Source organism: Anolis sagrei, chromosome X, assembly GCF_037176765.1.
Source record: "Anolis sagrei isolate rAnoSag1 chromosome X, rAnoSag1.mat, whole genome shotgun sequence".
Taxonomy (NCBI): domain Eukaryota; kingdom Metazoa; phylum Chordata; class Lepidosauria; order Squamata; family Dactyloidae; genus Anolis; species Anolis sagrei.
The window spans coordinates 71,699,150-71,721,127 of record NC_090034.1 but is presented as its reverse complement, the minus strand read 5'-3'; the positions used below and the strand labels follow the sequence as shown (position 1 = coordinate 71,721,127).

Genomic DNA, 21,978 nt, shown 5'->3' with positions numbered 1-21,978 from the left:
TCTGTATTGGTATATAATAATAATAATAATAATAATAATAATAATAATAATAACTTTATTTAATACCCCGCCACCTTCTCCCCAATGGGGACTCGGGGTGGCTTACATGAGGAAAAGCCCAACAGCATATTACAATAAAATAAAACCAAAACACAATAACAACACAGTAAAATACATATAACATATGAGTATAAAAAAAACATGATAAAGCAAAATCATACACAATATAATAACAATAAGCCTGCCACATGTGCAAAATAAAAACTAAAATACTAAAAATACTAATACAGATAACTTGCCCAAGGCATTTTGTCAGTCAAATTATTTTGTCACATGGATCAAACCATCCAAAAAGTATCCCTCACCCTTTGAGCCAGTAAAAATGACATGAAATTAATGCATTTTAATAACTATGTTGTACCCTGCTTTGAGCTGTAAGGAGAGGCGGGTAATTAATATTTTTATAATACTAATAATAGTTGTCGAAGGCTTTCATGGCCGGAATCACTGGGTTGTTATAAGTTTTTTTGGGCTATATGGCCATGTCCTAGAGGCATTCTCTCCTGACATTTCGCCTGCATCTATGGCAAGCATCCTCAGAGGTAGTGAGGATGCTTGCCATAGATGCAGGCGAAATGTCAGGAGAGAATGCCTCTAGAACATGGCCATATAGCCCAAAAAAACCTACAACAATCCACTAATAATAGTTAATCCGTGCTTTTATGGATGCATTTTAATAACTATGGATGAACCCAGAGGGTGCTCACCAAGGCTTCCTCTTCATCCTGGAAAGAAGTGACGAGCGGAGTGCCAGAGGGTTCCGTCCTGGGCCCGGTGCTGTTCAACATCTTTATTAATGACTTAGATGAAGGGCTAGAAGGCATGATCATCAAGTTTGCAGACGACACCAAATTGGGAGGGATAGGGATAGCCAATACTCCAGAGGACAGGAGCAGGATTCAAAATGATCTTGACAGATTAGAGAGATGATGGGCCAAAACTAACAAAATGAAGTTCAACAGGGACAAATGCAAGATACTCCACTTTGGCAGGAAAAACAAAATGCAAAGATACAGAATGGGGGACACCTGGCTTGAGAGCAGTATGTGTGAAAAAGATCTTGGAGTCCTCGTGGACAACAAGTTAAACATGAGCCAACAATGTGATGTGGCGGCAAAAAAAGCCAATGGGATTTTGGCCTGCATCAATAGGAGCATAGTGTCTAGATCTAGGGAAGTCATGCTACCCCTCTAGTCCGCTTTGGTTAGACCACACCTAGAATATTGTGTCCAATTCTGGGCACCACAATTCAAGAGAGATATTGACAAGCTGGAATGTGTCCAGAGGAGGGCGACTAAAATGATCAAGGGTCTGGAGAACAAGCCCTATGAGGAGCGGCTTAAGGAGCTGGGCATGTTTAGCCTGAAGAAGAGAAGTCTGAGAGGAGATATGATAGCCATGTATAAATATGTGAGAGGAAGCCACAGGGAGGAGGGAGCAAGCTTGTTTTCTGCTTCCTTGGAGACTAGGACGCGGAACAATGGCTTCAAACTACAAGAGAGTAGATTCCATCTGAACATGAGGAAGAACGTCCTGACTGTGAGAGCTGTTCAGCAGTGGAACTCTCTGCCCCGGAGTGTGGTAGAGGCTCCTTCTTTGGAAGCTTTTAAAGAGAGGCTGGATGGCCATCTGTCAGGGGTGATTTGAATGCAATATTCCTGCTTCTTGGCAGGGTATTGGACTGGATGGCCCATGAGGTCTCTTCCAACTCTTTGATTCTATGATTCTATGTTGTACCCCGCACCGAACTGTAAGGAGAGGCAGGTAATTATTTAAAATTATTAATATTATTAATTATTAATATACTAGCATAGGTACCTGGCGATGCCAGAGTTAGGTCATTTTAATGCTATTTAGTAGAAAAAGTCAGTCTTTATTTTTGGATTTTATGAATGGCCCCATTAGAAAATGCACACCACTTTGATCATCCCAGGTCCATGTCCTCTCAAAAACTGTATCTGCTAAAATTGGTCATGATAGGTCTCTGTATGTGCCAAGTTTGGTCCAGATCCATCATTGGTGGGGTTTGCAGAACTGTAACTCCCATTGTCCTGCATCAATTCCTCCCCCCCCCCCAAAAATCCCTCCAGTATTTTAAGTCTCCTTCTTCCCCTTCACTCATTGACCCATCATCCCCAGAGAATCCCTCAAATGACTCTTCATCTGTAGGTGCTGTAAGTATGTCCCGGATCCTCTTTCTCTGCTGCTCATCATCAGATTCTTGCTACCGAGTAACCCTTTTCCCCCTTCTGGCACTCAAACTACTGTTTGTAACATTACTCACAGGCTCTACTACAACATTGCTACTGTATGTTATGTGTGCGAGCTGGTCTGACCCTTAGTATTGTTCACAAGGGTAGATGCCGCAGTAAGTATAGGAAAGTTGCTCAGTTTCTGCACAGTAACACCTAGTCATCAAGCCTTAGTGAGTTCTCGTAAATCTGGTTGTTTTGAAATAAATTATTCTTGCTGTTCAAGAGTGATTTGAATAGTTGCCTTAAGAGAAGTGGGTGGATTTTTGCTTCCTGAACTTAGAGGTGTTTGAAACACCTCTATTATTGGAGAGTTTGTATTTAGTTTTAATTTTTTTTATTAATATAGGTACTCATGAGGAATTGAATCAGTACTCCTGTTAGGATATGGTCTGAAGGTCCGTGGCCCAGTCACTTTATTGAAGTTAATAAATGGATATGGGTCAGGTAAATGTCTGAATGCAGGACGGCCTTGGAACTCTACAAATGACATCTTGAGTGTTTTGAGAGAAGATATGGGGAATATAAATAACAGCCAATGTTGTTTCAAAACTCTTTGTGATTGATGAAATCAGACTATTGATGAACTATATTTTTTCCATATTGTTGGAAGGGACGGAAATAATTAAGATCTGGGTTGCTGTGAATTTTCTGGGCTGTATGGCCATGTTGCAGAAGCATTCTCTCCAGACGTTTCACCCACATCTGTGGCAGGTATCCTCAGAGGTTGTGAGGTCTGTTGCAACCTAGGCAAGTGAGGTTTATATATCTGTGGAATGTCCAAAGTGAGAAAAATAACTCTTGTCTGCTTGAAGCAAGTGTGAATATTGCAATTGGCCACCTTGATTAGCATTTAATGATCTTGCAGCTTCAAAAACTGTCTGTTTCCTGCCTGCTAATACCACCCAGCAAAGGATTGCAGGCTAATCTATAGTGCAACAATAGCCTCAAAATATGTGCAGTTGATCTTTGGAATGGCCCAGATTATGATTGAGGATGGCGTAATTTTAATAGCGAATGCAATCTATCTCTCTCTCTCTCTCTCTCTCTCTATATATATATACAGGGTTAGTCAAAATGCATAGGCCAAACATACATACAATTGTATGTATGTTTGGCCTATGCATTTTGACTAACCCTGTATATATATACACACACAAAATGCTCTGTGCATAATGAGTACCTTAAAAACAAAAGGACCAATGAACGAAATCACACCAAATTTGGCAACAAAGCGTCTCACAACACAAGGAGTGACCATCACTCAAAAAATTATGATTTTTTCATTTGGGAGTTGTAGTTGCTGGAATTTATAGTTCACCTACAATCAAAGAGCATTCTGAACTCCATCAGCGATGGAATTGAACCAAACTTGGCACACAGAACTCCCATGACCAACAGAAAATACTGGAAGGGTTTGGTGGGCATTGAGCTTGGGTTTGGGAGTTGTAGTTCACCTACATCCAGAGAGCACTGTGGACTCAAACAATGATGGATCTGGACCAAACTTGGCACAAGCACTCAATACGCCCAAATATGAACACAGATGGAGTTTGGGGGAAATAGACCTTGACATTTGGGAGTTGTAGTCCCTGGAATTTACAGTTCACCTACAATCAAAAAGCATTCTGAACCCCACGAATGACAGAATCAGGGCAAACGTCCCACACAGAAACCCCATGACCAACAGAAAATACTTAAGGCCATCCAATCCAACTCCCTTCATCAGGGCAAGAAAACGCAGTCAAAGTCCTCCTGACAAAGAGCCACCCAGCCATACATAGATAGATAGATAGATAGATAGATATGATTCACACACAGATATAGTATCATAGATTTGAAAGGGACCCTTAAAGAAGGACAATGATATTTTGCATGTTCCCGGGTGGGCAAACCAGACAATCTCCACATCAACACTGACAAAGAAACAGCAAGAAATACTGTTTACCCACAAGCAGAAAGACGTTACATATATTAGAAACCAACACTTTCTCATTGCTTTATTTTCAGATCAACAGACTGGGCCACAGCAACGCGTGGCAGGGGACACCTAGTGTTTTATATATTTTAATGTGCATTTAATTTTAATTTTTTATACTTCAATGTATTTTGACTGCTTTTTGTCTAAAGGCATTGAATAGTTGCCGCAGTAAAGCTAACCTGAGTCCTCTTCGGGGTAGAGAAAGGGGAGATACGAATTTGTTGTTCATTCGTTCAGTCGTCTCCGACTCTTCGTGACCTCATGGACCAGCCCACGCCAGAGCTCCCTGTCGGCCGTCACCACCCCCAGCTCCTTCAAGGTCAGTCCAGTCACTTCAAGGATGCCATCCATCCATCTTGCCCTTGGTCGGCCCCTCTTCCTTTTGCCTTCCACTTTCCCCAGCATAATTGTCTTCTCTAGGCTTTCCTGTCTCCTCATGATGTGGCCAAAGTACTTCAACTTTGTCTCTAGTATCCTTCCCTCCAATGAGCAGTCGGGCTTTATTTCCTGGAGGATGGACTGGTTGGATCTTCTCGCAGTCCAAGGCACTCTCAGAACTTTCCTCCAGCACCACAGTTCAAAAGTATCTATCTTCCTTCGCTCAGCCTTCCCTAAGGTCCAGCTCTCACATCCGTAGGTTACTACAGGGAATACCATGGCTTTGACTAGGCGGATCTTTGTTGCCAGTCTGATGTCTCTACTCTTTACTATTTTATCGAGACTGGACATTGCTCTCCTCCCAAGAAGTAAGCGTCTTCTGATTTCCTGCCTACAGTCTGCATCTGCAGTAATCTTTGCACCTAGAAATACAAAGTCTGTCATGGCTCCACGTTTTCTCCCTGTATGTCCCAGTTGTCAATCATTCTTGTTGGAGATACAAATAGAATAAATAAATTCCCTCAGGTAGGAATGAGCCAGTCTTTGAAGCTGCAAGGCCATTCAATGCTAATCAAGGTGTCTCAAAAGTGTGTCACCAACATGAAATGTTTGGAAAGCTCTCGTCTATATTTTATGTATCATATCCGCTTACTACCTTTTACAACACTAGGAACAGTTAATACAGCTGTTTTAAGTGCTTCCTAAGTTCTTGTTTTTTGTCTTCACAATGCCTGACTTTAATGGTATATTAACCAAAATAACAGTTTTTTACTGCAAGGAGTTTTTGAACATCAAGTATAAGCTGTGATTTAGGGCTTTCTCCTCCTTGTCAAACCAACATGCTGACTGTAGAAGTTAACAGACAAAAGGTGAGACTCCATGAGGTCTGAGGTGGGTGTGAATAATGATTTTTTTACAGTAGTGATGGAGTTTCCTTTTCTTTGGTGTGTGGTTTGGGGTTTTTTAACATATGGGGTGGCAGTGAATATGTCACACTCTGCCTACGGATGTTCTTTTTTCAAAACAGAAGAGTAGATTCACTGAAGTGTGCGCTTGAGCTGCTTGTGTTTAAAATAATGATTTATTTCAGAAATTGGCAACGAACTAAGCAGGTTTAAGGCCAACTGTTTGGATATTTTGACCTTCTCAGGAGGAAAAATCTGAAAACGATGAATCCTCAGAGGCAGAGTTCTGTGTTTATCTTTCTGAGATATTTTATGAGTCACTCATGTAATTGTTCATCTACATGAACTGTGTATCCTGAAACGATAAATGTTATTCTGTTGACCTGAAAGAGTTATATGATACAGAAATGTCCTAGGAGTAAAAGAACAAGGGTAGATTGGATATTGTTTGCTTCTGTAATCCTAAATTAATTCCTCTGTTATTGTTTGCTTCTGTAATACTAAATTACTTCCTCTGTCTCTGAGCCTGTTATATCCTTGGTCGTCTATTTGATACCCTTACTTTAATTAGTATAATTTATAGTGGTTTGATTTGGTTGTGAATTTGAGAAACAAGGAAAGGAACATCAATCTTGTTCTGTGAAATAAATCTGTGAAATCATAATTGTCTTTGGGAAATGTGTTCCCATTTATTTATTTATTTACAACATTTCTACCCTGCCTTTCACACCCAAGAGGAGAGTCAAAGCGACATTACATACAGGCAACTATTAGATGCCTTAAAACACAATGTACATTCAAATAAATATTAAAATAGAATTTAAAAGTACATTTATTTATTTATTTGTTTATTTGAGTCTACTGAGTGGATGGCTTTCACAGTGTTCATCCTTATTTCTCTCACATTTAGCAGCAACTTCCTGTCACACATCGGGGGGGGGGGGGGGCAATGCCAGCTGGCTTGTAGAGTTTATCAACAGGTGTAGGTTTAAGACATCCTGTGATTATTCTGCATGTTTCTTTCAATGCTCTGTTCGCCTGCTTTGTATGGGCAGACCTATGCCAAACAGGGCAGGCATACTCGGCAGTTGAGTAAGACAAGGCTAGGGCTGATGTTCTTACTAATTCTGGGTTTACACCCCATGTGTTGCCAGTAAGTTTCCACAGGATGTTATTTTGTGCAGCTACTTTGTGTTTGTTGTTCAAGCAGTGTTTCCTATATGCTAGTGCTCAATCTAAGGTGACACCGAGATATTTAGGATGGAAACAATGTTCAAGCTCTTGACCTTCCTCGGTGACTTTCAATTTCCTGTTGGCTTCATGGTTGCATAGGTGGAAAGCACACACTTGTGTCTTGGCAGGGTCAGGCTTCAGGTGGTTATCTTTGAAGAGTCTGGAGAGATCTTTCAAGGCATTAGTAAGTTGGAGTTCAACTGTTTCAAGGTCTTTTGCTTGTGTTGTTACGGCAAAGTCATTAGCATATATAAAGCTCTTTGTGAGTGGTGGTTGTGGCTGATCGTTAGTAAAGATATTAAACAACAAAGATATTTAGGATGGAAATAATGTTCAAGCTCTTGACCTTCCTCAGTGACTTTCAATTTCCTGTTGGCTTCACGGTTGCATAGGTGGAAAGCACACACTTGTGTCTTGGCAGGGTTAGGCTTCAGCTGGTTATCTTTGTAGTAACATTAAAAGTACATTAAAACAATTAAAACAATTCATTCAGAGTTAAACGTGTAACCCACAAGCGTAATCTGGGTCGTTCAATGGTCATTGCACATTGTTCCAAGTCTTATCTATTGTACAAGTTCTCTAAAGACTTGGTCACAAAGCCAGGTTTTCACTCTCTTGCGGAAGGTCAGGGGGTTGATCTAATTTCCCCAGGGAGGGAGTTCCATAGCCGAGGGGCCACCACTGAGAAGGCCCTGTCTCTCGTCTCTGCCAGTCTCACCTGTGAGATTATATTAAACTCCACGGTGGTTCATAGAGGGAGATACATTCGGACAGATAAGCTGGGCCAGAACTGTTTATTGTGCCTCCACTTTTAAAAGAGACTAAAGCACAGTTAAAAATCAGATGTGTATGTAAAGATTGAAGATCTCTGAGCTCTTTTTCTAGGTCTATTGTTTCTTTGGATGTATTTATTTATTTATTTACAACATTTGTATACCGTTTTTCTCACCCCGAAGGGGACTCAAAGCGGTTTCCACATAGGTAATGGCAAAATTTAATGCCTGCACAATTACAATTATAGAATTAGAGTTAGACATAAATCAAATTAAAATACACAGTAAAACAAATTAAAATAAACAGTCAAACAATCATTAAAACAGTAAAACAGTCTCATCTGTCGAATCGCCGTTCCAGTCATTGTCATTTAAATGGTGCTCACAAGTTGTTATCTGCACCATGTAAAAACAGGAGACTTGGCTTTACCTCGTTCCTGTAGTCACTCATTTAGTCATTTTGCTAAAGCAAATAGCTGGCTAGAATCACTTCTATGAAGAAAGATACAAAATATGTGTAGGTGGGTTTTGAAACTTTGAATTTGTAGGATGCATATTTTACTCAAAGGTGCTTCCCCATAAATGTGTAATAGTAAATTCCCAGTCAACCAAACAGAGGTTGTTCCCCCTATTTTTATTTACTTCACTTGTATACCACTTTTCTCACCCGGGGTGGGCGGGGGAGGGACTCAAAGTGATTTCCAACATATTCACGGAAAAATTTAATGCCTCACATATATATGAAACCTAACATATAACACAACAATAACATATAATTATCAATTAGATTATAAAAACGTAACAACGTTTAAACTTTAAAACGTGGAGTTAAAAACATATTAATATAAATGTTAAATATAAGGGTGATTCTTCCCAATGCTTCCTCTAATCCATGAAAGAAGTTATGAGTGGAAAACCATAAGGAGCCTTCCGTTCTGTGCCTGGGCCTGTTCAACATCTTCATTGATGACTTAGATAAGGGGTCCTCAAACTAAGGCCTGGGGGCCGGATATGGACCCCCAAGGTCATTTACCCGGCCCTCGCTCAGGGTCAACCTAAGTCTGAAATGACTTGAAAGCACACAACAACAACGACAATCCTATCTCATCAGCCAAAAGCAGGCCCACACTTTCCAATGAAATACTAATAAATTTATATTTGTTAAAATTGTTCTTCATTTTTATTATTGTATTATTTTAAGTGTTTTTTGCACTACAAATAAGTGTGCATAGGAATTCATTCCTGTTTTTTTTCAAATTATAACCCGACCCTCCAACAGTATGAGGGACTGTGACCTGGCCCTCTGTTTAAAATGTTTGAGGACCCCTGACTTAGATAAAGGGTTAGAATACATGATCATCAAGTTTGCAGATGACGCCATATTGGGAGGGATAGCCAACACTCCAGAAGACTGGAGCAGAATTCAAAATGATCTAAACAGATTAGAGAGATGATTGGCCAAAACTAACAAAATGAAGTTCAACAGGGACAAATGCAAGATACTCCACTTAGGCAGAAAAAATGAAATGCAAAGATACAGAATGGGGGACGATGCCTGGCTCAACAGCAGTACATATTGTTAATGTATTCATATGTTTTTATGTAATTATGATGTTGTTGCTTGTTGCTTATGTTTTTGGTTTTATTTTGCTGTAATATGTTGTCTGGGCTTGGCCTCATGTAAGCTGCCCCAAGTCCCCGTTGGGGACATGGTGGTGGGGTATAAATAAAGATTATTATTATTATTATTATTATTATTATTATTATTGTGTGCGAAAAAGATCTTGGAGTCCTCGTGGACAGGAAGGTGAACATGAGCAAGGAATGTCATGCAGCGGCCAAAAAAAGCCAATGGGATTTTGGCCTGCATAAATAGGAGCCTAATGTCATGCTGCCTCTCTGTTCTGCCTTGGTCAAACTACACCTGAAATCACACTGTGTCCAATTCCGGGCACCACAATTGAAGGGAGATGTTGACAAACGGGAATGTGTCCAGAGGAAGGTGACTAAAATGATCAAGGGTCTGCAGAACAAGCCCTATGAGGAGCGGCTTAAAAAGCCGGGCATGTTTAGACTGCAGAAGAGAAGGCTGAAAGGAGGCATGATGACCATGTATAAATATGTGAGGGGAAGGCATAGGGAGGAGGGAGCAAGCTTGTTTTCGTCTGCCCTGGAGACGAGGACACGGAACAATGGTTTCAAACTACAAGAGAGGAGATTCCATCTGAACATGAGGAAGAACTTCCTGACTGTGAGAGCCATTCAGCAGTGGAATTCTCTGACCCAGAGTGTAGTGGAGGCTCCTTCTTTGGAAGCTTTTAAACAGAGGCTGGATGGCCATCTGTCAGGGGTGATTTGAATGCAATATTCCTGCTTCTTGGCAGGGGGTTGGACTGGATGGCCCATGAGGTCTCTTCCAACTCTTTGATTCTATGATTCTATGACTTATAAGCAGAGGCTGGATGGCCATCTGTTGGGAGTGCTTTGAATGCAACCTTCCTGCTTTTTGGCAGGGGGTTGGACTGGATGGCCCATGAGGTCTCTTCCAACTCAGTGATTCAATGACTCTATGATTCTATGAATATGGAGCAATATCTGTTCAACATACCTTTTCAATAAGGGGTTTGCTTCCCATGGAACACAGATCTGTCTCTTTCAGCAGTCTATCCCTCTGAGATCTCATGCTGTAATAGGAAGAAGCCACAAGGCTTTCCATTAGTGTCCTTGTAACATTTTTAAATGAACAAATGTCTTCCTAAAGTTTGTTCAATAGTGGAACTCTCTGCCTCAGAGTTTGGTGGAGTCTTCTCCTCTGGAGGCTTTTAAACAGAGGCTGGAAGACCATTGTCAGGAGGACTTGGATTGTGTCTTCCTCCATGGATGAGGGTTGGTCTAGATGGGAGTATCTTCCAATTCTATGATTCTGTGGTTTGTTTATAAATACAACACACGAAAGTTATAGCAGTGTGGCTAGATTGCTTGTTTATCTCCTCGATTTGCCTGTTTTTTTTTAAACTACATTTATATTTGTTTTGATATTCAATAATTTTCCTTTGTGATGAACTCAGTGCATGAACTAATCATGAAGAGCTGGTTACAAGGCAAGCTAATGTTATTATTCTATTTACTAGGGCTGGGCGGTTTCGTTCGTTAATTTCGTAATTCGTTATTTTTTTTATAACGAAGCGATATTGAACCATCCAGGAGCAACTAAAAATCGAAACGAATTTTTCAATTCGTTTCGTAATTGTTTCGTAATTGTTTCGAAATCGTTTCGAAATCGTTTCGTTATTATTTCCGCATGTCTGGTGCAAGTTTTATAGTTGTTGTTTGTTTTATCAGTGAAAGAATATATAATTATCACACCAACAGTCAACAACAGAGGGAGAGAGAAGCTTCAGAAGTTCCCCCTGTCCCATTTGGAGGTTTTTTTAGCGTATTGCGCGGTCGCATCCGCCATTAACGAATCGATTCGTAATTGTTTCGTAATTTCCGAAATTTTGTAAATTTCGAACTTTTTTAAAGAAAAAAATCGGAATTCTTTTAAAAATCGAAATGCAAAAACCCCCTAAAAAAGAATTGAGTTTAGAAACAAATTTTTCCATGGTTGCCCAGCCCTACTATTTACTTATGCCTTGCTTGTTCTCTCTCCATAAAGGAGACTCAAAGCAACTTGTTGAAAGCATTTTCTCCTGTGCCTTAAAGCTGAGTGTCTGTCTACTGTGTGTTCTTTGTACTTCCCGCAAATACTTCCCTATATATGGAAAGATTTCTAGGTGCGCTCTTGGAAATGTATTCTCAACACACTTCAGTGGAGATGAAAAAACATGATGTGATGTCCTTGTATTTCCTGTTTGCTTTTCTGCACGTGTGTGTGATCATATCAACAGCTCAAGCCGGTGGGTGGCAACATGCACAGCCTTTGTCACGGGGTGGGAATAAAAAAGGGGCGGGCGGGGAGAGAGCTGAATACATTAGGTTTCCAAATAATGACAGGTTTCAAATGACTCATTTTGAGAGTAGTACTGAGGAGATCTAGGGTAATTCTGTGTATGCATTTGCCTTTTTTTATTTAAGAAAAATAAAGATCGTGAAATGAGATTTGCCAGCACACACGTTCTCTCTGTACAAAGAAATTTACAAAATTTGAGCACGTATTCATGTGGTAAAAACCCACAGAATGTGAAGAACAGCAGAGGAGGAATACTGTTCAACTACAAAGACCTATTCAAATATAGTGAAACTACATATTTATCTTAATTTCTATACAGTATTGGTTGTCCATTAACTAAAAACACAAAACACTGTAATTAATTACCATTTGTGGTTAAATTTCTCAACCTAAACAGTCTCAGTTAAGTATTGTCTGACTTTATTGGCTGTAGCACGTAATGCTTTCTTCATATTCCTTGTGCTAATAAAACAGTGGCATTGTCATCATTAATTTTGTTAGGAATTTACCCTGAATTTAATGTATATTGTTCAAATAAATGCAACCTTTTGTTTTTCTCTTTCCTAGATGTCATGTTCTTTGGAAGCTTGTTTAGACCAAGTTCATGGCTTTTCTCCACATGAATAAATAAAATATCTGGATGGCCATCTGTCAGGAGTACTTAGATTGTGCTTTTCCTTTATGGCAGGGGGTTGGACTAAATGGCCCAAGTGGTCTCTTCCAACTCGATGATTCTATGAATAATAAAAATTATATGTCATGGGGGGCACTAGGATTTTAGAGATTTTTTGGGGAGGGGCAAGGTGGAAAAAAAAGGCTCTGAACCATTGGTTAGATCAGAAGTTCCCAACTTGTGGTCTGTGGACCACCAGTCATAGAATAGAATCATAGAATCATAGAATCAAATTGTTGGAAGAGACCTCATGGGCCATCCAGTCCAACCCCCTGCCAAGAAGCAGGAATATTGCATTCAAATCACCCCTGACAGATGGCCATCCAGCCTCTATTTAAAAGCTTCCAAAGAAGGAGCCTCCACCACACTCTGGGGCAGAGAGTTCCACTGCTGAACGACTCTCACAGTCAGGAAGTTCTTCCTCATATTCAGATGGAATCTCCTTTCTTGTAGTTTGAAGCCATTGTTTCGTGTCCTAGTCTCCAGGGAAGCAGAAAACAAGCTTGCTCCCTGTGGCTTCCTCTCACATATTTTTACATGGATATCATATCTCCTCTCAGCCTTCTCTTCTTCAGGCTAAACATTCCCAGCTCCTTAAGCCCCTCCTCATAGGGCTTGTTCTCCAGACCCTTGATCATTTTAGTCGCCCTCCTCTGGACACATTCCAGCTTGTCAATATCTCTTGAATTGTGGTGCCCAGAACTGGACACAATATTCCAGGTCTGGTCTAACCAAAGCAGAATAGAGGGGTACCATGACTTCACTAGATCTAGACACTATGCTCCTATTGATGCAGGCCACAATCCCATTGGCTTTTTTTGCCGCCACATGGCATTGTTGGCTCATTTGTTGTCCACGAGGACTCCAAGGTCTTTTTCACATGTACTGCTCTCGAGCCAGGCATCGTCCCCCATTCTGTATCTTTGCATTTTGTTTTTCCTGCCAAAGTGGAGTATCTTGCATTTGTCCCTGTTGAACTTCATTTTGTTAGTTTTGGCCCATCTCTATCTGTCAAGATCGTTTTGACTTCTGCTCCTGTCCTCTGGAGTATTGGCTATCCCTCCCAATTTGGTGTCGTCTGCAAACTTGATGATCATGCCTTCTAGCCCTTCATCTAAGTCATTAATAAAGATGTTGAACAGGACCGGGCCCAGGACGGAACCCTGCTTCTGGCGCTCTGCTCGTCACTTCTTTCCAGGATGAAGAGGAAGCATTGGTGAGCACCCTCTGGGTTCGTCCATTTAACCAATTACAGATCCACCTCACCGTAGTTTTGCCTAGCCCACATTGGACTAGTTTCCTTGCCAGAAGGTCATGGGGGACCTTGTCGAAGGCCTTACTGAAATCCAGGTACGCTACATCCACGGCATTACCCACATCTATCCAGCTTGTAACTATCGAAAAAAGAGATCAGATTAGTCTGGCATGACTTGTTTTTGATAAATCCATGTTGAATATTAGCTATGACCGCATTTGTTTCTGTTTGCAGACCACTTCCTTAACAATCTTTTCCAGAATCTTGCCTGGTATCGACTTGAGGCTGACCGGACGATAATTGTTTGGGTCATCTTTTTTTCCCTTCTTGAAGATTGGGACCACATTGGCCCTCCTCCAGTCTGCTGGAACTTCTCCCGTTTTCCAAGAACTCTCAAAGATGATTGCCAATGGTTCCGAAATGACTTCCGCTAGTTCCTTCAGTACTCTTGGGTGTAGTTGATCTGGCCCTGGGAACTTGAACTCATTTAGAGCGGCCAGGTATTCCTGGATGACTTGTTTCCTAATTTGGGGTTGGATGTCCTCTAATCCCTCATCCACTCCATCTTGCTGAGGTTGAAGATGACTTTCTTTTTGTGAGAAGACCGAGGCAAAGAAGGCATTAAGTAGTTCTGCCTTTTCCCGACCCCCTGTCTTCTACTCGAAGAGGCCCTATCGCCTCCTTGTTTTTCCTTTTTCTACTGACTTAAGAAAAGATGCCCTTTTTATTGTTTTTAATGTCCCTGGCAAGCGTGAGCTCGTTTTGTGCTTTAGCCTTGCGGACCTTTTCCCTACAGGTGTTGGCTATTTGTTTGAATTCTTCTTTGGTGATTTCTCCCTTTTTCCACTTCTTGTGCATGTCTCTTTTGTGTCTTAGCACAGTTAGAAGTTCTTTGGACATCCATTCTGGCTTCTTTGACTTGTCCTATTTTTTCTCTTTGTTGGCACAGTTTGCAATTGTGCCTTGAGTATTTCACTCTTGAGAAATTCCCATCCATCCATAACTCCCTTGTCTTTTAGTATCTGTGTCCATGGAATGCTGCTCAGTGTTTCCTTCATTTGGTCTACCAGTGGTCTGCAAGAACGAAAATATGGTCCGCAGCCTCTCCATTACTACACTGTTGCCTCGAAACCACGCGGCAACGAGAGCGACTGGTCTTGCAAAATCCTCTTATAGTGCCAAGGCAATAGGCATGTCAAGAGAGAAAAGGTTGATTCCCCCAAAAGGTTACCACTACCACATCAGCTCTAGCGTTTTATGTATGGTTTTTTGTGGGCAAGTAGATGGCGACTACTGGATGGCATATGTTGTGTATCGGAAAATAGAGCTGATGTGAATCAGCACCCTGAATAACCAAACCAAATCTAAAGTTGGTGAAAAACCGATTCATAACCCTTTCGGTACTAATATTGGAGCGTGATCCCTGGTCAAATAAAGATTGGAAATCACCGGGTTAGATAGTTGGGATTCATTGCTTGACCTATGCTGCGAGAGCAGGTGTGGGTTTATGAATACTCATCCCAGATTACTAGGCATTGAAATGAGCTGTTTTCCCAATGTAGAGGATTCCCTTTTTCCTTGGATGGATTGATTGATGCCTTGGCCTTGATGGATTATATTCTTAGAACTCAAGAGGCATTGGCTGGATCTGTACACATCTCTGGAGCAGTCAAACATTAGTTTGTTTCTGAATCACGGGTGGCTTGTGGCTGTGGTGCTGGTTTCATGCTCAAAAGCTATGCATTTTCTTTTGCAGAAATGGGAATTATGCATATCTTCAGATTTTGTTGCACTGTATGTTCCAGAAACCCTTTCTAGCACAGGAATGCTGGGTAGGGTCATCCAGTAACATCTGGAAGACAACATTATTTCCACCTCTGGAAAAGAAGGTTCTTTTATGCTACTTCCCTGTTTCCAGACTAGATTTACCTTTCTGATCTTACGTGTTACTATGCAGGAATCATGGAAGCAGAGATTACAACAGTTAAATGATGGAATTTAGAGAGAGAGAGAGAGCGCTAGTGCTAGCAGTTTGATGGTTTGGTTCATATTTATCGGAATAATGAATTTCAGCTGAAAACAAATGAAAGCGATGATGGCAGGAATGTATCTACTCCAAACACTTTGGTTAGCTTCATAAAAATGAAGACGGGGGCAATATATTACTAGTAGACGTGTTTTGATGGGAAGAACACACATATATTGCAAAGAACTTTGCAAATGTAAGGATTAATAACTACCAGTGGAATATGAGTACATTTCATGTCGTAACCAAGAGGAAGGCTTTAAAGCAGCATTTTTCAACCTGGGGGTCTGGGTCGCCAAAGACAATAAAAAAACATATATTTCTGATGGTCTTGGGAACCCCTTTGGCAGAGAAGACCAAAGATCTCTCTGACTGTCCTTCTCTTCCCCTTTGGAAACAGACAGTGAAATCCTCCAATCAAAGCCCTTCTCCGTTGTGATTGGTTGGCCTCTCAGCCAAGGGGAGGGCTGTTTCTGAGATTCCAAGCAGGGAAGGGAGAGCAGGTGTGCTCGGCACATGGCATCATGGTACACATGTGTGGGTGAAGGACAGCGTGTAAGGCTGGAGGGAGGCTCATGCAAGCAAGTCCTTTCAAGGCATGGGGTTTCTGTGTAGGAAGTTTGGCCCAATTCTATCATTGATGGGGTTCAGAATGCTCTTTGATTGTAGGTGAACTATAAATCCGAGCAACCACAACTCCCAGAGGTCTATTTTCCCCAAACTCCACCAGTGTTCACATTTGGGCATACTGAGTATTCCTGCCAAGTTTGGTCCAGATCGATCATTGTTTGAGTCTGCAGTGCTCTCTGGATGTAGGTGAACTACAACTCCAAAACTCAACGTCAATGCCCACCAAACCCTTCCAGTATTTTCTGTTGGTCATGGCAGTTCTCTGTCTCAAGTTTGGTTTAATTCCGTCTTTGGTGGACTTCAGAATGCTCTTTGCTTACTTACTTAGGCGATCCCTTGTTTGCTAAGTAGGATAGTCTTCCAGGATCAGTATTCTGGTGGATCCGTAGGTGACTGTGAAGCCCTATTCTTGATCTGCATCTTCTCCCACAGTGAGGGCATTGGTTTCCAGGTGGAAGGCAGTCTCGGTCGGGGTTGGCTTGACGCGCCTTCCTCTTGGCACGTTTCTCTCTTTTACCCTCCATTCGTGCCTCTTCAAATTCTGCAGCACTGCTGGTGACAGCTAACCTCCAGCTGGAGCGCTAAAGGGCCAGGGCTTCCCAATTGTCAGTGTCTATGCTGGAGTTTTCAAGGTTGGCTTTGAGCCCATCTTTAAATATCTTTTCCTGTCCACCAACATTCCATTTTCCGTTCTTGAGTTCGGAGTAGAGCAACTGCTTTGGGAGACGGTGGTCGGGCATCCGGACAACGTGACTGGTCCAGCGAAGTTGATGGCGGAGGACCATCACTTCAATGCTGATGGTCTTTGCTTCTTTGATTGTAGGCTAACTATAAATCCCAGCAACTACAACTCCCAGGTGACAAAATCAATCCCTCCCAACCTCGCCAGCATTCAAATGTGGGCGTATTGGGTATTTGTGCCAGATTTGGTCCAGTGAATGAAAATACATCCTGCATGTTAGATATTTACATTATGATTCATAACAGTAGCAAAATTGCAGTTATGAAGTGGCAACAAAAAGAATGTTATGGTTGGGGGTCACCACAACATGAGGAACTGTATTAAGGGGTCATGGCATTGGGAAGGTTGAGAAACACTGCTTTAAATTGTTGGATGTGTAAACCTGTTGGATCGATACAGTTACAGAACCAAATAAGTTCATTAAATCACAAATTGAGTTGGGTGAGTTAATGAACAATTTCTGTGCCCAACAGGAGTCAGGGAGAGTTTTTCTCACTGCATGTAATTTGGCTTTGAAATGTGGTGCTTTTGCTTATCTGTTCCATCTACCTGATCACTATACAGAACTCACCCTTTGGAGAGTTTGGATGGTGTGGTTTGTTTGCTTGAATAATTATGAGCTTTTTGTTCTGCAAGCCTTTTGTCTCCTCTATTGGCACAGTTTGGTTTGTGCTGAATGGATCTTTGGCAAGTGCTGAATACTCTACTCCGTCTCACAGAAGGGTCAGACTAGATAAACTTTGGGCTGAATTGCTGATATTATGGACTGAGTGTGAATCAGTTTTATGCACCTGAACATGTTTTCGTGTAGCCATTTTAGTCACTACATGTTTCTCCATAAATAATCTGTATTGTTATGAAATATATTGTTAGCTGTCTTAGGAGAATATCAGTGAATATTATAACGATAATATTGTTTGATATTTGTTTTGTTTGATTTTATACTATGCTAGCCATACCCGCCACGCGTTGCTGTGGCCAACGTTCCCTCCCTCTTTCTCTTCTTTCTTTCTCTCCTTCCTTCCCTTGCTCTTTCCTTCCTTCCCCTCCCTTTTTCTTTCCCCTTTTCCTCTCCTTTCTTCCTTCTCTACCTCTTTCCTTCCTTCTGTCTTTCCTTCCTTCTTTCTCTATTTCCTTCTCTCCCTCTTTCTTTCCTTCTTTCCCTCCTTCCTTCACTCCCTCTTTCACTCCCTCTTTCCTTCCTTCCCTTATTTTCTTTCCTTCTCTCCTTCCTTCCTTCTCTACCTCTTTCCTTTCTTCCTCCCTTTTTCTTTTCCTTCTCCTTTCTTCTTTCTCTACCTTTTTCCTTCCTTCTCTCTTTCCTTCCTTCTTTCTTTCCCTCCCTCCCTCTTTCTCTCTTTCTTATTTTCTTTCTCCCCTTCCTTCCCTCCCTCCCTTCTCCTTTCCTTTTTTCTATATTGTCATTTAGGTTTTCATCATTTAGCTTTTTTTGGGAGGGGGGGGGGCTCAATGCAGAGCTCAATGAACATTTTCCACTGTTTTTATGAGTGATGGTCACTCATTGGTCTGTTAGGGGTGTAGTGTCCAAATTTCATGTCAATTCGTCGAGTTGTTTTTGAGTTCTGTTAATCCCACAAACGAACATTACATTTTTATTTATATAGATTTGTTGTATTTCTTTCAGCATAAATGACTTTCCAATTCTTTTGTATTTCTTTTTTCTCTCTGTGTGTGTATGTGTATGTTTGTGTGTGTGTATATATATATGTCTCCGATCTGTTCTCTTCACCTTCCATGTAGTTAAGATAGTGAGAGGGCAGAACACACACACTCTTTTTTATATACACACAGATACACAAATATTCCAAAATCCGGGAAAATAAATCCTAAATCCAAATTACTTAAGGTCCCGAGCATTTCTGATAAGAGATACTCAGCCTGAATATATTAGCCTGACATAATAAAATCATTTCTTTAGGAAGATGCTTAATTTCTGAGTATTATGGAAAGGTATAGTAAGCAGAACTAGGAGTCTTCTAGTTGAGATCTTCTGTATTTTGTATTCCTTTAGCGGGACCAACTATTTTGGGTTTTTTTTATTTGCAGAGCTCAATGAACATTGACACTGCTATTGAAATAAACAACAGTGACAATGATAATACATGGACTTAACATGCATTTTATGCAATGTGAAGAAGTGGTTGGATTTTATTAAGGCTTGTAAAGTGTAAAACACTAAACTTTCCCCCTCTTTTTCTCACAGGACCCGTTGGGGCTCAGCCCCTGCTCATGGTGCCCCGGCGGCCTGGCTATGGCACCATGGGCAAGCCCATTAAACTGCTGGCCAACTGCTTCCAAGTTGAAATCCCAAAGATTGACGTCTACCTCTATGAGGTGGATATTAAGCCAGATAAGTGTCCTCGGAGAGTGAACAGGTGAGTCAGAGTGGTTAATGCTATCAGAGTTTACTCATATTTGAGTAGTTACTGACATGGTGAGGTGCTCTGCTTTTTCACTGTAACTGGGATATGAGAGAGAAGGATAATCAGACCTTTCTTGTCCAATCAAAGTATGTTTACCTTTGATTTTTGTCTGTGTGTCAGTGATGTATACAGGTGTTATTTACACTTGATAATATTTTAGTCTGAATTATGGCATTTGTGGAAATTAATAATGGTGTGGGTGTAATAGAGACCTGATACTTTTTGCATTGACATCCTAAACAGGATTATAGAATTTAAAACTGATTGTGAAAACTGTTTCTTTGAAGCCTCCCTTGCCCTTTAAGAATACCTTCAGGGCCTGGAACGTGTGGTTCTTGGACGACACAGATTTTCTGGATTCGGCACAGTCTGGCTTTAGGTCGGGACATGGAACTGAAACAGTCTTGGTCGCCTTAGTTGATGATCTTTGCCGGGAGCTAGACAGGGGGAGTGTGTCCCTGCTAGTTCTGCTGGACCTCTCAGCTGCCTTCGATACCGTCAACCACTGTATCCTTCTGGGGCGCCTCGCGGGAATGGGCCTTGGAGGCACTGTTCTTCAGTGGCTCCGGTCCTTCCTAGAAGGTCGATCTCAGAAGGTGTTGTTGGGCGACATCTGTTCAACCCCACAACCATTGTCTTGTGGAGTTCCTCAGGGTTCAGTATTGTCTCCCATGTTGTTTAACATCTACATGAAGCCGCTGGGAGAGATCATCCGGAGTTTCGGGGTGCGATGTCATCTGTACGCAGATGATGTCCAACTCTGTCACTCCTTTCCACCTACTACTAAGGAGGCTGTTCAGGTCCTGAACCGGTGCTTGGCCGCTGTGACGGTCTGGATGAGGGCGAACAAAGTGAAATTGAATCCAGACAAGACAGAGGTACTCCTGGTCAGTCGCAAGGCCGAACAGGGTATAGGGTTACAGCCTGTGTTGGACGGGGTCACACTCCCGCTGAAGACACAGGTTCGCAGCTTGGGTGTGATCTTGGACTCATCGCTGAGCCTGGAACCCCAGGTTTCAGCGGTGACCAGGGGAGCATTTGCACAGTTAAAACTAGTGCGCCAGCTGCGCCCGTACCTTGGGAAGCCTGACTTGGCCGCGGTAGTCCATGCTCTAGTCACATCCCGTTTAGACTACTGCAATGCTCTCTACGTTGGGTTGCCTCTGAAGACTGCTCGGAAGCTTCAAATGGTCCAACGATCACCTAAGTGAGGAGGGGAGAGCAGGTATGCTCGGCATATGGCAGCATGGTGCACATATATGGGCGAATGAGAGCGTGTAAGGCTGGAGGGAAGCTCATACCAGCGAATCCCTTCAAGGCATGGGGGTTCTGTGTGGGAAGTTTGACCCAATTCTATCGTTGGTGGGATTCAGACTGCTCTTTTTTCATTGTAGGCGAACTATAAATCTCAGCAATTATAATTCCCAAATGTCAAAGTCTATTTTCCACAAACTCCACCAGTGTTCACATTTGGGCACATTAAGTATTTGTGCCAAGTTTGGTCCAGATCTATCATTGTTTGAGTCCACAGTGCTCTCTGGATGTAGGTGAACTACAGCTCCAAAACCCAAGGTCAGTGCCCACCAAACCCAGTATTTTCTCTTGATCATGGTAGTTCTGTGTGCCAAGTTTGGTTCAATTCCCTTGTTGGTGGAGTTCAGCATGCTCTTTGGTTGTAGCTTAGCTATAAATCCCAGCAACTACAACTCCCAAATGACAAAATCAAACCCCCTCAACCCAACCAGTATTCAAATTTAGGCATATCAGATATTTGTGCCTGAAATTACAGTTATGAAGTAGCAACAAAAATTATATTATGGTTGGAGGGTCATCACAAAGAGGTTGCGGCATTAGGAAGGTTGAGAAACACTGCATTATAGTTACCAGCGACCTGTTCATACAGATGGCAGTGGTTCTCAACCTGGGGTCCCCAGATGTTTTTGGCCTACAACTCCCAGAAATCTCAGCTAGTTTATCAGCTGTTAGGATTTCTGGGAGTTGTAGGCCAAAAACATCTGGGGACCCCAGGTTGAGAATCACTGTGCTAGACACTTTTCATGTAGCATCAAAAAAAGTGTGGCACCCAAACAAATGAAGACTGCTTTTCCTAACTCAACTGGTTAAAATAGCTTGTTAAAAACGATTGTCACATAAGTGGCAAGAAACACAAATACATTCTTCAAAGTCCTTAAGGATAAAGCAGGTTTTATACTAAATGCTTGTGGTATCATTTGTATGACCCTGCAGTATGTGTTGGCCCATTTGGGAAGCAAAATAACTTTGATTCAAAAGACAGATGAGTGCAACTGCAATTTCTGCAATAGTAATTTGGTGCAACTTTGTGTTTTTACAACTGGCTGATCTCATTCTGCTAAAAGAGTTTCGTCAGCTAATGTCTGTGATGCTGCAGCAGTGCATGCCCCACACAGTAGCATCGGGTGACTCCATTTTTCATTTACGTCCTTGTTCATTATAAGCTATAATCTCATTGCATGCCAATTAAAATATGGAATTTAGGAAAATACCTGACTTGAAGCCTAATCTGAAGTGAGAATAGTTGGCAGAGAAAACGTGTTCTGTTTTTGTGAGCTTGATTCTTTGAGGCCTACTAATTCTAGAAGGGAATTTTGGCGCATGGGAAGAACAGCTTTGGTGCTGAGTAAAAATAGACATG

General features: G+C 41.6%; 1 protein-coding gene across 1 annotated transcript in view; it reads left to right on the top strand.

The window, feature by feature from the left end:
* The window catches only part of LOC132780767 (protein argonaute-3), a 95,834-nt gene that overhangs the window by 8,694 nt on the left and 65,162 nt on the right, over nt 1-21,978 (top strand). The window contains exon 2 of the mRNA XM_060784534.2: nt 19,085-19,256. Within this exon, the coding sequence (XP_060640517.1) occupies nt 19,085-19,256 (172 nt within the window). The remainder of the gene's footprint in view (nt 1-19,084; nt 19,257-21,978) is intronic.